Source organism: Crocodylus porosus, unplaced genomic scaffold (assembly GCF_001723895.1).
Source record: "Crocodylus porosus isolate Cpor-Errol unplaced genomic scaffold, CroPor_comp1, whole genome shotgun sequence".
NCBI lineage: Eukaryota > Metazoa > Chordata > Crocodylia > Crocodylidae > Crocodylus > Crocodylus porosus.
This window is the reverse complement of record NW_017728886.1, coordinates 210,231,248-210,246,336: the sequence shown is the minus strand read 5'-3', so window position 1 is coordinate 210,246,336 and position 15,089 is coordinate 210,231,248. Positions and strand designations below refer to the sequence as shown.

Below are 15,089 nucleotides of genomic sequence, written 5' to 3'. Positions count from 1 at the left end.
CCACTCTCCTTTAAAATGCAGATAATCAATGGACTAGTCCTATCACCTTTTTTAATTTACATTTTGGAGTGTTGCACCTTGCATCATTCCTGAAGATATTTACTATGTTCAGAGGGACAAAGGGGTGTCAGAAAATTCATGTTGAAGTCCTGCATTAGAACAAATGCAAAATGTGTCCATTCTGGCAAATTAAGGGCCAGATCTGGTAGACGCACTCCATGTGCGTCATGTGCGTTTGTCATCTTTTCAGTCTTATCAAATATAAAGTTGCCTGTACTGCTTCTAAAAACAATTTATTTTGGGATATTCTTTTTTTTTTTCAGGGGGGAGATGAAGAAATATGATCAGCAGCTCCTACACTGCCAGAAATATGAAATCAGCAATTTTTCTCCTTTTGATGAAATCTTATTAAAGTGATTAGCTTTTAAGAGCAAGCTTCACTGCAGGAGTTTAAAATCCTACTTAGTAGCCCAGTTGTACATCTTATCAACATCTTATCTTGTCTCTTAGTAACTCATGCATTTGGCAAAATGCTCTGTACCACAATGCTATTAATAGTATTACTCTGAAATTTTATATTTAGCATTTGAGCAGGTTCTATGAAACAGTATAACTCCTGAGTGACTTTCAGATGCTGGCATGATGTGATCTGGGCATGGTATTTTAAAACAACCAATTGCTGGTTGTGCACCAAAGTTTTGGTTCAGTTCTGACCAACCTACCCATTCGTTTTGCATCCTTTCAATTATCTAATCCTGTCTCAAATACAAAACAGAATAAACATGTATTGGTTCAATGCACTCAGCAAAGTGTGTCCTCCAGGGGATTTGGTTTTTACCTCTTGTACCTCAGAGAAAAGGACAAGGGAGGAAGACAGAATAGTTCAGTGTAGTAGTACAAAATGGAAAGCAGAACTGGGTTTTAATGGCATACTGAAGTTGAGGTCTTGTGGGATAGACAAACTTCTTTGTAGGCTTTTGTCATTATGAAGCTAAGTTATTTAAGATAGGACAAGGAAATGTGATGAATATGTTAACTGTATTACAGAATCGAGGGTAGAATCTGTTACAACTTGACTGGCATCAGAAATATTGCAATACGAATACTGACTATTGAATTTGCTCACATTCACCTTTTCCCTCACTATTATCCTTTCTCCTGTCCAAGTAAGACAAAGCCCCGAGATATTGTTTGGTAAGTATTGTGTCCATGTTTTGGCCTTGGTAAATAAATTTCTTGCAAAAGCAAAGCTGAGGCTTGTCAGTCTGCTTCAAAGGCGCTGTTTGTTGCTCCTAGATATTCTGGCTTCTTCTTGTGCTTCATCCACATTTTTCTCAGGATGCCAGGTGTTCCACACCAGTTGCTGCCTGTCAGAGGTAAAGAAGCTTCTGCTCTTGGGGTCAAGGCTAAGTCATAGTCGGTGCTCTTCTTTGAGTGCCTTCTGTAGCTAGAGGATAAAGTAGAAGGCAGGGCAGATTTGCACCTTGTGGACTAACCAAGGTAGATGTATACTATATATGCATATACAGTACAAGCTTTTGTGAGCTGTAGCTTACTTCATCAGATGCTTTGAAAGGATGGGCAGAAAGCAGACTATAAAAGGACAGAGAAATTAGAATATAAAAGTGTGGGGGTGGGGAGGGGCAGGATGTGGGGTAGGAAGAGAGAAAGGAAGGAAGGGAGCAGTGCTGGGAGAAACGAGCATTAAATCCATGGGAAGCAAGGGTTAACCAAAGCTAACCCAGGTAATAGAATGAGAATCTGTAGTCTCTATTTAAACCATATGTAATATAGTCTAGTCTGTGGATGATTTCTGTTTCTGCAATTTCCCATTCAAATTTGTTCTACTTGACTTCAAGCTAATACTACTAACTGAATCTCTCTGCTAAAGCATAAAGAACACACAAAGCATTTACTTTGTGGTTCCTTTCCATGTTTATCTGTATCTTCAACTGTTGCTACATTTCATTGTGTTTAAACAATCTTAATTTCACATTACAAGCAACTTAAAGCAGAGAGAATGTAATTACAAACGGATCCCTCTGCCACCCAGAAGTGCTGCTAGCCTTTGCCTGGGGTCCCTACCCTCTCACAGCCCACGTGCATACTGGATGATTTGCACTGTCTTAGCCTAGTTGTATCCTATGCCTCCCTCTTCCTCCCCATCCCACCTCTCATAGCCAGGGAAAGGTAATTGTTCTGGTTGCTTGCTCCCAAATACAGCTCTGCTGTTACCTCCTTTCTTTATTTTGAATCTCTCTCTAACATGGGCCAATAACTCTGTGCTGAGTGAACCAGATACTCATTTTAAAGATGAACACAATGAAGAACAGTGACACTGACACTACAAAGCTCCCTTGCTCTGGGAGAAATGTACACTCATATGAACTACTATTCTCATCAGCACATAAAGACCTAGCCAAAATCTGCCATTCCTATCCTGCCCGTTTGTTTACAAAGTGGCAGCATCCAGGGGGCAGGAGCTGTGTTGGGCATCAAGGCCAGAATCAAGTTTTGGGTAGACTGACTACTTGTGGGGCACTTCTCTTCCCAAACAGCAAAAAGGTTGATCTTGTTCACTAACTTCAGCTCTCTCCTTTGGTTGCAAAGAGAATATTCATATGAGAAATAGGTCTGTTGGGTCATGTTTGTAATTAGGACCTAGTCCTGAGAATGCTTTGAATGTAGTGTTTGTTACTCATTTTAGCTATGTGAAAGCTAGTGTCTGGTGCTGAGCTCTAGTTTAGGGACTTTTAGAAATTTCTTAGATTATAATATCTCTGTGGCAGAGATTGTGCAGATCTTAAAATTATATAAATTAGCAAAGCTTCTTTCATGCCAATGGAGCTATCACATTTTATACCAGCTGAGGCCCTGAATCAGTGTGAGTGAGAAGTACAGTACACTTCTTTTGGTACTATCTAAAAACAATTTTCACAAATATGGGTTTGTTGTTATTGCCTTCAGGTAAAAATGAAGTAATCCAAACTCATCTTTTGTTAACTGCATTGACAGAGATTAATTTACAGTTGTGGATTGTTCTATTTTGTTGTATTTTTCTGGACAATCTGAATGCTCTGGGCCAATTTCTACAGCTGACTCCAGTGAAGTATCAAGGGTGTAATCAAACTACATTGGACCCAGTATTTCTGTACAGTGACTTCAGCTTTAATTAATGGGAATCATGGTGACACAATAGTTAGGGGGTTAATAATTACTCAGACATCCTTTTGTATTTCCTATTTAAGTAAGAAAATTAATTATGTTCAATACTTTAAATAGCCTATGTTAATATAGCATAATCAATAAACTAGCACCTCCAGCAAATGTTCTGAAAATAAATTATTAATGTAATATTGATGGTTGAGGTTTGTTACTTCAGTGCTGAGGTAATTTGCAACTGGTGTGTGTGCATGTGTGTGTGTGCGTGCGCACATGCATATATGAGTGGCTTACAATCTAGGCCACCTGCTAACTTGTCCTTCGGGACAGTGCCCTGCGGCCCCAGACACAGCTGCAAGGGTTGGGAAAGGGACTTACTCTTCTGCAAAAGCACTGTCATCTGTAGCTGATGTGACTACAGCCTGTTTTGTTTTGATGCGGGTAACTGGGGATGCCGGAAACTGCAGGCAAAAAAAAAAAGTCATTACAAACTTCCCTATGTTTCTTTAATGAATGGCAAACTTGGAGCTATTTTGGAGAGAGAGAGGCATTTATTAAAAAAAAAAAATCAACCCCACCAGAACCAGAAATTACTGTGAGACGAAATCAAAGACTCTGGTCTCTGTACCTTCAACCATGCACACAATCCTGAATAATGTGAGTAGTCCTGTTCTCTTCAGTGGTGCTACTCCCTTGACTAAGGATTGCACAAGTAAGCAAATGTTGGGGGATCAACACCTAAAATAGCTTTTGGATTTGATTGCCCTTTTGATAAATAATTTTCTAAATTTTGAGGGCCAACTGCTGACTTGCCAGTAGCTTCAGCTTTACTACAACCATACTCCTCCCTCCATTTCACAAGTGAAATTGTATCCCATAACAGAGGGTGCTTCTCCACAAAGGGATTAGGTTGATCACACCATCCTTATATACAGTGCTGAGGTTCTAGAATTACTGCTTCATAAAAGATACTGAATGTATTAACAAGTACTGCAGTTCCAGGTATGTTACAAAGGTATTTCCTCTTACTGTATTTTACTTACTGAAAATTTTCCATCTGAGTGGTTAGCATAGGGCTTGGATGACTCTTGTTCAGAACTTCCCACTGCAAGCATAATACATATGGCATTATTAGTAAATAATCATTATTCTGATGGACTTTTCTTGATTAAAAGCATACTTCAGACTTTTACATGTTTAAAAGATAATATGGAAAGTGCCAGTAATTAGTTACAGTTCTGTTAGTTTTAACCACAGCCAGCTGCAAAGCTCTATATAAATGGCTTGAGTCTGTTGCATCACAGTAAGACAGCTAGAAAACACAAATATTAACTTGCAAGAAGTGAGCATTTTTGTAACTGATGTTTTTAACTGGACCAACTGCATGGTTGGGATAGTCTTAGACAAGCATTTGAGTACCCTTACATACTTGCCTCTTGCATAATGACTTGGAAAGCTATAGCCAAGAGTCACTTACCTTCCTGTTTTTGAAATGACAATTTCAGGTAGTAGCAGTAGACCAAATGTTGAAGCCCTTGTTTAGTGTTTCATTGCGCTTGTATTTTGTGCCCTTGTTTTGGGGGCAGAAAAGGAAGCTACAAGGAGCATTCTTCCTACCTCCGTTAAGCAGAAGCTGGACAAGTGTAGTTCTTGAGCTCCCAAGAGATCCACCATCAGAGCTGGTCTGGCCAGAAGTGACAGTTATGTAGTAGCCACAGAAGCTCTCTGTACCCAGGCACCTTGACGACCAGAAGGCATCATGGCTGGGTGTTATTCATATGCACTGGTCCCAAACCAAAAATGTGCCTTATAACCAAAAATGGGTGCTCAGTGTCTTATATATTTCATATGCATGTGATCCCACTCTCTGAGGGAGTCTTTTTCAAGGACCCAAGGATCTGACTTCACATACAGAATCTGCCCATCCAGTGAGAGGAATATGGACTTCTTTTCAAGCCTTTTTCTGTTCCTACTAATTAGGTACATCTACATGTGATGATACATCATTGTAGCAATGCACTATGGTGACATAACATCTGCAGGCATCTACATGTGACCAGCAGCTACTTCACCATAGTGACACGCTCTCCCAGTATAACATGCCACTATGGCAAAGTAGTTGCTAAAAATAACCGTATGCTGCGTGTATGGTGTAGCATGGGCTGTTACTGCACCGTGATTTAGTACTTCTAAAAGGAAGTACTAAATTATAGCACAGAAACAACAATGCCATAGCGACACGTGTAGATGAGCCCATTGGGTGCTTCTACATATACCATTAGGGGGAGTAATAAACTGCAGAGCTCCCGGACACATATCATGTACGCCTAGAGCACAGCACATTGAGACAGGTTGTAGAAGCCCTGGCTGGTAGGAGGCCCCAGGGGGTCAGCTTGCCAGCTGGGAGCTGTTCTGACCTGATTCAATGTGCTGTGGAGGGCCTGGCTGGGGCGCAAGGGTGCTTTGGTGTGGAGCTAGCCAGCAGGCAGCCCTAGTGCTGAAGCACCTTCATGTCCCAGCCAGCCAGTCAGTGTCTACACGTACACTACTATGCATGGAAAAACTCCACAGCAGGGTAGGACCAGTATTTACAAGCACTATCCTGAGGCAAAGTTTATTAGTTTTGTATGCCCTAAGAGGGGCACACGTAATAGACACTGAGGCATTTACTGCACAGTCAGTTAGGTGACTGCACAGTAAATGTCTTGTGTAGATGTGCCCATTGTCTTTTTTTCTGCTGCTGTTTTACAGTTTTCAATTAAGTTAACATCAGAAACCTACAGGCAAATCAAGGATTCATCATGATACAGTGTGACACATGAGACCACCACAACTGGAAAAAAAAAATATTAGAAAACATAATAAAAATAAATTGTCCAGCATAGCAATCAGGGTTCCCAGCGGTCTGCTTCCAGATGGTAGCATCTGGTTTTGATAAAGGCTCTAGTTATGATCTATGTCTCCCATAATATCCTTAGGTGTGTAGTGCATTCTGACTACATCCATTAGATTAGATGTTAATTTAAAGCACTTCCAACCATCTTGCATATTAAGTACTAATGATATTTAACAGGTGTCTATAGGCATCTGATCTTGGGCTAGCATCCATATCATTTTATGCTGGATTGTTTTTTTTCCCCTCATTTCCCCCTAAGCATATATCTGACCCTTGTTCATCCTTCTCTGGCACCAAATGGGTTCCTCAAACAGAATGTCACTGACAGTATCAATGAGAGTACTGAAAATAGGCTCTTTGCTTTCACTTCCCTTGTTAAGCCTCACTCGTCCAAATTAACTATTATAAAGAAAGCCCTTCTGAGCCCCGCTGCCCTGGGATGCAGCATATTCAATTATTCTGTGGATTATGACACATGAGCACTGAGGTCACATACAGGACTGGGAGGTGGAGCATGCTCAATCAAAATGGGACTTTCTGAGATTTTTATCAGCTAAAGACCTCAGCTCCTACTGTGTACATGAAAAGCATGATTTTTAAAAAAGACTTAGAAGTTAGCCAAATTCACATGTATTTCCACAGGAGGACAAAAAGACACAAAGGCTACCTCCCTGTTAAATTTCAAGTTCCTACTCCAAAACGGGAGGAATTTTTTTTACTGTGGCAAAACAACATTTTTTCTTAGCCTTGTTCTCAGAAATGGCTGCAGTTAAAACAATGAGCTCAATGCTGGCAGCCAGCACATAGCAAGAATTAGAGATGGTAATGTGAGCAACTGAACACAGGGTCTTAAAACCCAGAGTTGGATCCATCTGTACCACATTTTAAGCCTTTCAAATGGAAGAGTTGACAGTTTTGAATAACACAAATGCTGTTGCTTCAGCTTATGGCTTCAGGGATGTGTGCTTTGTACTCTCCCAATCATTATCTTGTTTGTTTTAATTGCAGTTTTTAATGAGGAAGAATCTTTTAGATAAATAGCACCATGCCCCATTTCAGTGTAGACTTTGTGCAAGTAGAAAGCAGCAATGGCAAGAATGTACTAAGCAGCTGACACAGAGAGGGCAGAGTCATAAAATCATATCTTAGAACTTACTGTGCTTGGCTGCACATTTGCCAGGAAAGAATTGCTGCTGGCTCTTTTGCAGGCAGCCAAAGTTCCTCACCTCATCCTGCCTGTACAGGACTTGGATGAGATCACATTGGTGTGGCAGCAACTCACCCATCCTGGGAGGTCGATAATCAGACACTGCTACCACCTACAGGAGAGAGGCAAAACTGTTCCATTACATGTATCCATTTAGGCTGTGCCCGGACTTAGAGCCTTCATTCAAGTTACTACAGTGAGTGCAGTCTATATTAATGTGACCTGATGAAGAGTGTCTTGTATTTGAAAGCTTGTCCAACTCAGTCCCAACTGCTCAGCTAATCTAATAAAAGATATCACCTTAAGACATCCTTGCCTCTTGTATCTATGTTAATAGCATTAGAATCATAGAAAATTAGGGTTGGAGGGGACCTCAGGAGGTCATCTAGTCCAATCCCTGCTCAAAGTGGGGCAATCCCCAACTAGATTTTTCCAGCCAGGGCTTTTGTTCAGCCAGGCCTTGAAAACCTCCAAGGATGGAGATTCCACCACCTCTTTAGGTAACCCATTCCAGTGCTTTACTACCCTTCAGTGAGAGAGTTTTTCCCAATATCCAACCTAAATTTCCCTTGCTGCAACTTGAGACCATTGCTCCTTGTTCTGTCATCTGCATTTTCATTGCAGCATTTCATTTTTAAACTTGCCTGGTCATAAACTGAAGAGGATTTTTTTGATCTTGGTGTGAGCCTGAGGCATGTAAAAGCATTGGAAAATTAGTTACATTTTCTGGGAACAAAGGGATGTGTTTGTCTCTTTTCATGTTTAGAAAGGCTAAAGTGAATATTTTTAAAGTGGTCACTGATTTTTGGATAGTAGACTTAATACAGCTTGGGTTTCCCCATAGCCTTGCATTATCATTTACACTTTTGCAAAGCAAGTGCTACTGAAACAGACTTCTCCACTCATTTGCATTTTACAGTCTTGGTTATAAAATGCAAAAACTCACAAGTCCACTAAATAGCAAGTGTGGATGTTGTCTGCACAGTACACTAAATTCTGTCATGTTCTGTTCAAAGGCAGCTACCTTGATTTCATTGCTGGTTGAAAAGAACACCTAGTTGCTGTTTGCACTATTGAAATACAGTACATATTTTTTAATTTTTTTAAAAAGGGTCCTCCCTTGCCTCAGGTCTGACAACAGAATTGTTTTACCATTAATAGACTAACTGTACATTAGAAAATCCTCCCCCTAGCTATCTGCTTCTTACATTTAGGATGTGTACAAAACAAAATGACTTTTCAAAAAGGTTCGTTTACACAAAAAAAAATCAGATCCTAATTTTCCTTAGAAAAAGACTTTCTAAGTTAATGTTGAAGTTAATGGTTTTTTTACTTCTATCAACATGAATTTACAATAACTGCACAGAAAAATTCCCACTTTTAACAATATAGAGTTTCAATAAATAAAAAGTACTTCCTTTCTGAAGTCTGAATAATCCAGATTATGACCAGATGAAACTGACCCAAATGTAGAAGGATCCTGCTGAATAGCTGTAGTAGCATTAACAAGAGCTTGAGCCAAAGCCCACTTATATTAGCAGGGGCTTTTGCCTTTGATTTCATTGAACTTTGGATCAGGTCTTCATGTAGGCCTCAACTTCATAAGGTACTTAAGTGTGTACCTAAACTTAAGCTGAAATCATTTGGACTACCTGTGTGGTTGAGGGGGGCATGTGCTGAAGGACCTTGCTAAATGGGGTCTGACTCCATAGTCCAAGGATTTGGAGCTCATAGAGCAGTTCAGAAGCAGACCTGAGCCTGTGTCATTCTGATAACTAAAAAATGAGCTTGTTGCCAAAGGATGCTGGTGGCAGTCGGCCTCCTGCAGTCACTGAAGCACTTGCTGCTGGCTTCTTCCCAGCTGCTGCTGGACTAAGTCCAGAACTTCCTTGTCCTACTGCAAAAGCTACATGAATTCTTGCATTTGCTTTGTGAATTCTTAAGGGCAATGGTCCATGTATCAAATGACATTTCATGCTGGCAGAACATGTTCCATGATCTGCACCAGCTGCTAATAAATCTAGTGTCAGCATGGGTTGTCATATTTCCAGTTCCAAAAAAGAGTACACCTGCTGGAGGGACACCTCAATCCCAACTCACTGCCCACTGGCCCTGCCAGTGCCCCTCACTCCCAACCTACAGTCTCCCGTCCCTGCTGCTGCCCCTCACTCCCAAACTGCAGATTCCTGGCCCTGCTGGTGCCCCTCATTCCCAACCCACCGTCCTTTGTCCCCCAGGCTATCCTGGTGCTGCTCCGTCCCAACCTATAGCCCCCCTATGTCTGTTCCTACCCCTATAGACCCCTGGCCCTGCTAGTGCCCCTCACTCCCGACCCAGAGTCCCTCAACTCTGCCCAGCCATGCTACTGCCACTCACTCCTGAGCTGCAGCCCCCTGGCACTGCAAGTTCCCCGCAATACTAACCCACAGCTCCTGCCTTCTCCAAGGCCTGCTGGTACCCCTCACTCCCAATCTGCAGCCCCTGTGGCACCCCCCCACCCCCACTGCTGGTACCCCTCACTCCCAACCTGCAGCCCCCTGCTCCTCAGTCGTGCTGGTGACTTTCACTTTTGACCCGCAGCCCCCAGCCCTGCCATAGAGGGCCCCCAACTGCCCCGGTCCTGCCTGGGCCAGAGTATGGTGGTCCTGATTTGTGTGGGTGATGGTGGAATGATTCTCCAGCACAGGCTGGAGGGAAGAGGAGGGGAGGCCTGTGGCACCCCTCTGCCCTGGGCTGGAGCTTCAGCTCTGTGCCAGGTGCCCTAGCCATGCCTCCCCCTCCCCTGGGCAGTGTCTCCTGGGGCCGTCCATCCTCCATGAGCACAGGGAGTGGCTCGGCCGTGGAGCTCCCTGCTGTACCCAAACAGCCCCTGCCCACCCACCCTGCTGCAGCTCCAGTGCCCAGACAGCTACCTCCCAGCACCACCCCTACCTTCAATCGCCTTTTCCGTGCTCCTGCCAGCAGAGCAGAGCAGAGCAGAGCAGGGCAGAGCAGAGCAAAACCTAGATTCTTATTAAAAAAAACTGGATGGACAGACAGAGATCTGAGGCCTCCAAAAGAGGACATGTCCAGGAAAACCCAGACATATGATAACCCTACATTACACATGACCAGACTGAAAACAGCAAGGTCCTTAGTCTTCACCTTCTGCATTGTGAGCAGAACAAGACTGATTGGCAGAGCCTTCTCTAAAAGTCCCTTAGCTCTTGTTTTTGCTTTGCTCCTTGCTCCGCCAGAGCCAGATCTGTTAATTTGCAGGGCCCTCCTCTTCTTGCAAGTGTTTCACGCCATGATGCATGGCAAAGAACTTGTGCCAGAACTTGAGGATGCTGGTATGGAGAAAAGGTAGTAGGCAGAATAGATTTGCACTAACTAAATCAGAAGTGTATAGCATACATTTTTGTAAATAAATCAGAAGCTGTGAAGGGACTACAGGAAGCTGAGTTGCTTAAGTGAAACCAGTGACTGGAATACAAAGGGCAGGGAATGCGGAGGAGAAAGGAGGCAGCCCTGCTAAGAGAGGCAGTGTGGGCCCAGCATGCAAGTTAGTGCAGGAGTTCGCGCAGGAGGTTGTGTGGGTGGGCCCAAGGCCCTGCCAGTGAGCCTCAGGGTAGGTAGTCACAGCAGTAGCCAGACTACCAGCAGCACAATGTGGATGGCCACATACCACACCCTGAGGGTCCCCTTGAAGTCTGAGGCACTTCTGAGGTCTCCACCCAGATGGAACCCATGGTTCTGGGCTCCATGCAGATGGAGCCTCTGGCTCTTGGCTGCGGGGGCTGCCTGGCATGTTTCCAGGCACATGGGACTGGGTACATGGCCACCTCCCCTTGCGAGGTCAGCCTCACTTTGGAGTCTCTGGGGTGCCAAATAGAGGAGCTCCAGGCTGCAGTCCAGAGACTATGTGCCATCAGGGATGGCAAGCAGGAGATAAACTCCTACTGCCAGGCCTTTCACCCCTGGAGGCTGAGGGTCACCTTCCAGGACAAGGGAGGACTCCAGGATCTCCCATACTGTCCAGCCAGGGGTCAACGATCCCAAGGCCCGCTGCACCAGGATCCCCTCCCCTCTGAAGCTTTGCAACAGGTATGAACCTCTTGTGGCTCCGGCCTGCAGAGGCCCGTGAGGCCATTCTATCTGGCCTGCAGAGTCCCTAAAAAAATTTAGAAAATTAAAATTTATCTGTCTTTGGTTCCTGTCAAAGATGACAGGAACTAAGGGCAACAGGACCCAGGAGAAGCCCTGGAGAGCTCCTGCAACAGCAGGGCCCACCTGCCCCGTCACCCCAGCCGGAAACTCAGGTGCGGGGGGGGAGGGGGACGAAGGAACTGGTGCAGAGCGCAGGGGAAAAGCAGACCCTCCCCACACCCCCGTGCCTGGAGCTCTCTGATATAGCTGTTTGCAGCCCATGTGGGGATGTCTTGAGCAGGCACAGGCAAGCCCATGTGGGCTGTGAGTGGCTGCAGTGCAGGGTGCTGGCCATGGGGCAGATGAGGAGCCACTTTCCCACCCTGTGCTCAGCACCAGCTTGTAACCTGCCCCCGCTGCCAGCCTGGGACCCATGCTGGCTCCGGGTTCACCCGTCCAGGCTGCGCTGCAATGGCAGCAGCTGCAATCTCCCCACTTGCCACACCAGGCAGTGTTTGCCACTGCTGCTTCTGGGCTGCCCAGATTGTGAGCTCCGGGTGGGCAGCAGCAGCAGCAAACACTGCCCAACATGGCAAGTGGGGGGGGGGCACAGCTCCTGCTGCCTTGCACAGCCACAACAGGTGAGCCTGGAGCCAGCGCAGGGCCCAGGCTGGTCTCAAAGGGCCACGGTCTGCTTGTGCCCTGCTGCATGTGCCAGCCCCAACATGCAAGTGGGGGGGGGGGCACAGCTCCTGCTGCCTTGCACAGCCACAACAGGTGAGCCTGGAGCCAGCGCAGGGCCCAGGCTGGCAGCGGGGTGGGTTACAAGCTGATGCTGAGCACAGGGGGGAAAAGTGGCCCCTTCACCTACAGCCAGTGCCCCATGCTGCGGCCGCTCACAGCCCGCATTGGGCTGCCTGTGCCTGCTCAAGACAGCCCTGTGCAGGCTGTGAGCGGCTGCAGCAGGGAGCACAGGCGAGGGGCCGTTTTCCCCCACACTCAGCACCAGCTCGTTACCTGCTGGTGAGCAGGGGGTTGGGGCTACATGCTGCTCCCACCTGTACCATGGGACTGGGGGCACTGGGGGCAAGCGGGTGCGGGAGCAGGGCCCACACCCATGTCCCAGGGCCAGTGCCAGCAGGGCAGCAGGGGTACAGGGTCCTGGCCAGCAGGGGCTCTATGGAGCCAGGTCAGCTCTCCCCTCTTCCTCTTCGTGCAGCCCAGCCCCCTGCTAGCCTATGCCCTACTCTGGGCTCCGCTGGTGCTGGCTCTGGGACATTGGTCCCAAGACATTGTGACATTGATCCCAAGATGGTGACCAGGGGGCAGGGCACCTGTCAAGGGGCAGGGCACCTGTCAAGGGGTGGGGCTACCCATGCAGCCCTCAACAGCTTACCAGAACTTGGTAAGTGGCCCTCTGCCCAAAATAATTGCCCGCCCCTGCCCTAAGGCCACACATTGAGTGGTCGTTGTGGGAGACGCCCTCTTGAGGGGGACTGAGGGCATGATCTGCTGCCCCGACCCTATAGCCTGGGAGGTCTGCTGCTTCGCAGGAGCCCATATCTAGGATGTAGTTGAGAGGATCCCTAAGCTCATCTGGCCCACCGATCACTACTATATACTCCTTATTCACAGGGGCACAAATAACACAGCTTGGAGCAGTCTTAGCCGGGTCATGAGAGGCTATAGGGCTTCGGGACCAGGGCTTAGGGGGTTGGGAGCACAGGTGGTGTTTTCCTCTATCCTCCCAGTTTCGGGCTATGGGCTGAGGAGGGAGAGGAGGATCAGGGTAGTTTTGTGTCACGGAGGCACTGGTGTCATTGTGAAGGCTTCAGCTTCCAAGATCACAGTCCACTCTTTGGTGAAAGAGGCAGTCATCTGCTGGGTAGAGACAGCCTCTACCTTACTGCACTGGGGAGGAGGCTCTTCTCAGCCAGACTGGCTGACCTGCTCGACCGGGCTTTAAACTGAGCCCGCCAGGGAATGGGGGGACTACTGCCACAGCAAACCCACTGGGCAACTTTTGCAAATCCAGCAGGCACTCAAGGGAACCCACCCCTACCCCAGCCCTGGAACAATGTGTAGGGAAGACTACGGCCTCCAATGAGACACTTATGTGCCTATACACCAATGCCAGGAGCTTGGGGAACAAACAGGAGGAACTGGTCCTCCTACTAAACAAGAATGACTACGATCTCATAGGGATAATGGAGGCTTGGTGGGACTCCACCTATGACTGGGCTACAGGTATAGATGGCTATACCTGGTACAGGAGAGATCATGTAGACAAAAGGGGCGGGGGTGTAGCTCTCTATGTCAAGGAAATCTACACGTCTCTGCAAGCTGACATTGGCACCAGGGTGGACTGGAGACTCTTTGGGTAAAAATCCATGGTGAACATGGCACAGGGGACACAGTGGGAGGAGTCTACTGCAGATCTTTTAATCAGGATGATGAGCTTGACCAGGAATTTGCCAAGGAACTGGCTGCCACTGCACGCTCCCAGTGCATGGTTGTCATAGGAGACTTCAACTACCTAGACATCTTGGGGAAAGAGCACTCGGCCAAATCTGAATGGTCACAAAGGCTCCTCGTGTGCGTGGACGAGCTCTGACTCAAGAAGTCTATGGACTGACAAGAGGCAAAGCGCTGCTTGACCTAGTATTGGCAACGGGGGATGATCTAATCAGTGACCTAATGATCGAAGGGAAGCTGGGAGACAGTGACAATGAGCTTATCACCTTCACTATCCACTGTAAAGCTGGCAAGTCAGTTAGCAATGCAGAAGTCCTCGACTTCAGGAAAGCTGACTTTGACAAGCTCAGAAGGCTTGCTGGAGAGGCCCTAAGGGACCACGACTCGAAGACAACGGGAGCTCAGGATGGGTGGCTGCTCCTCAAGGGAGTGATCCTGAAAGCACAAGCAAGGTCTATTCCATCTTAGAGAAAGGGCAGTAAAAAGGTGCAGCAGCCCCCTTGGCTCTGCAGGGAACTTGTGGACTTCCTATGTCTAAAAAGAAAGACCTATAAAGGATGAAAGACTAGATCCACCTCAAAGGAGGAGTATTCGGCACTGGTCCGGACCTGTAGGGAGTGAACCAGGAAAGCCAAGGCTGTGACTGAAGTCCAGCTGGCTACATGTATCAAAGACAATAAAAAGTCCCTTTTTAGATATGTGGGGAGCTGGAGGAAAAGCAAGGGTAACATTGGACCCCTGCTAAACCATATGGGACAACTGACACACAAGAAAAGGCCAACCTGCTTAATAGGTGTTTTGTGTCGGTTTTTCACCAGTCCCAAGGGATGGCCCTGCTCAGTACAGTACGGGATGGCCAGGGTGAGGGACAATAATTACCCTTCATCAATGTAGACCATGTGAAGGAACACCTTGAGAGTGTAGGAGTAAATTTAGTTGGGCTCCTGGCCTACTTGACTAGAAAAACAGACAGAGACCAGAAGTGCTGATACTGCTTATTTCAGTTGCATGTTTTGAGATAAGAAATCCTGCATGTCTTATTACCCCGTGCACAGATGTCCAATTAAGTAAACTTGTTTTAGTTTCTCCAAGGTTGTATTTTTTTTCCTCTCTTTATCTGTCTTAAGTATAAAAATGCTTGAAAACTTAGAGAGGAGGAAGATTCCTTTGAAACAGACAAGTGGGTGATTCCCCTTGCTGTATGAAATCCTCCCTGTGATC

The 15,089-nt window shown here is 46.3% G+C and overlaps 1 protein-coding gene across 1 annotated transcript in view; it reads right to left on the bottom strand.

Moving 5' to 3' along the window:
* Window positions 1-309: 309 nt before the first annotated feature.
* CUNH8orf46 (chromosome unknown C8orf46 homolog) overlaps window positions 310-15,089 on the bottom strand; it is a 29,687-nt gene continuing 14,907 nt past the window's right edge. The window contains exons 4-7 of the mRNA XM_019548763.1: window positions 7,215-7,377; window positions 4,206-4,267; window positions 3,541-3,623; window positions 310-1,447 (exon numbers count right to left, since the gene is read on the bottom strand). Coding sequence (XP_019404308.1) covers window positions 1,261-1,447; window positions 3,541-3,623; window positions 4,206-4,267; window positions 7,215-7,377 — 495 coding nt within the window. The 3' untranslated portion in view covers window positions 310-1,260. The remainder of the gene's footprint in view (window positions 1,448-3,540; window positions 3,624-4,205; window positions 4,268-7,214; window positions 7,378-15,089) is intronic.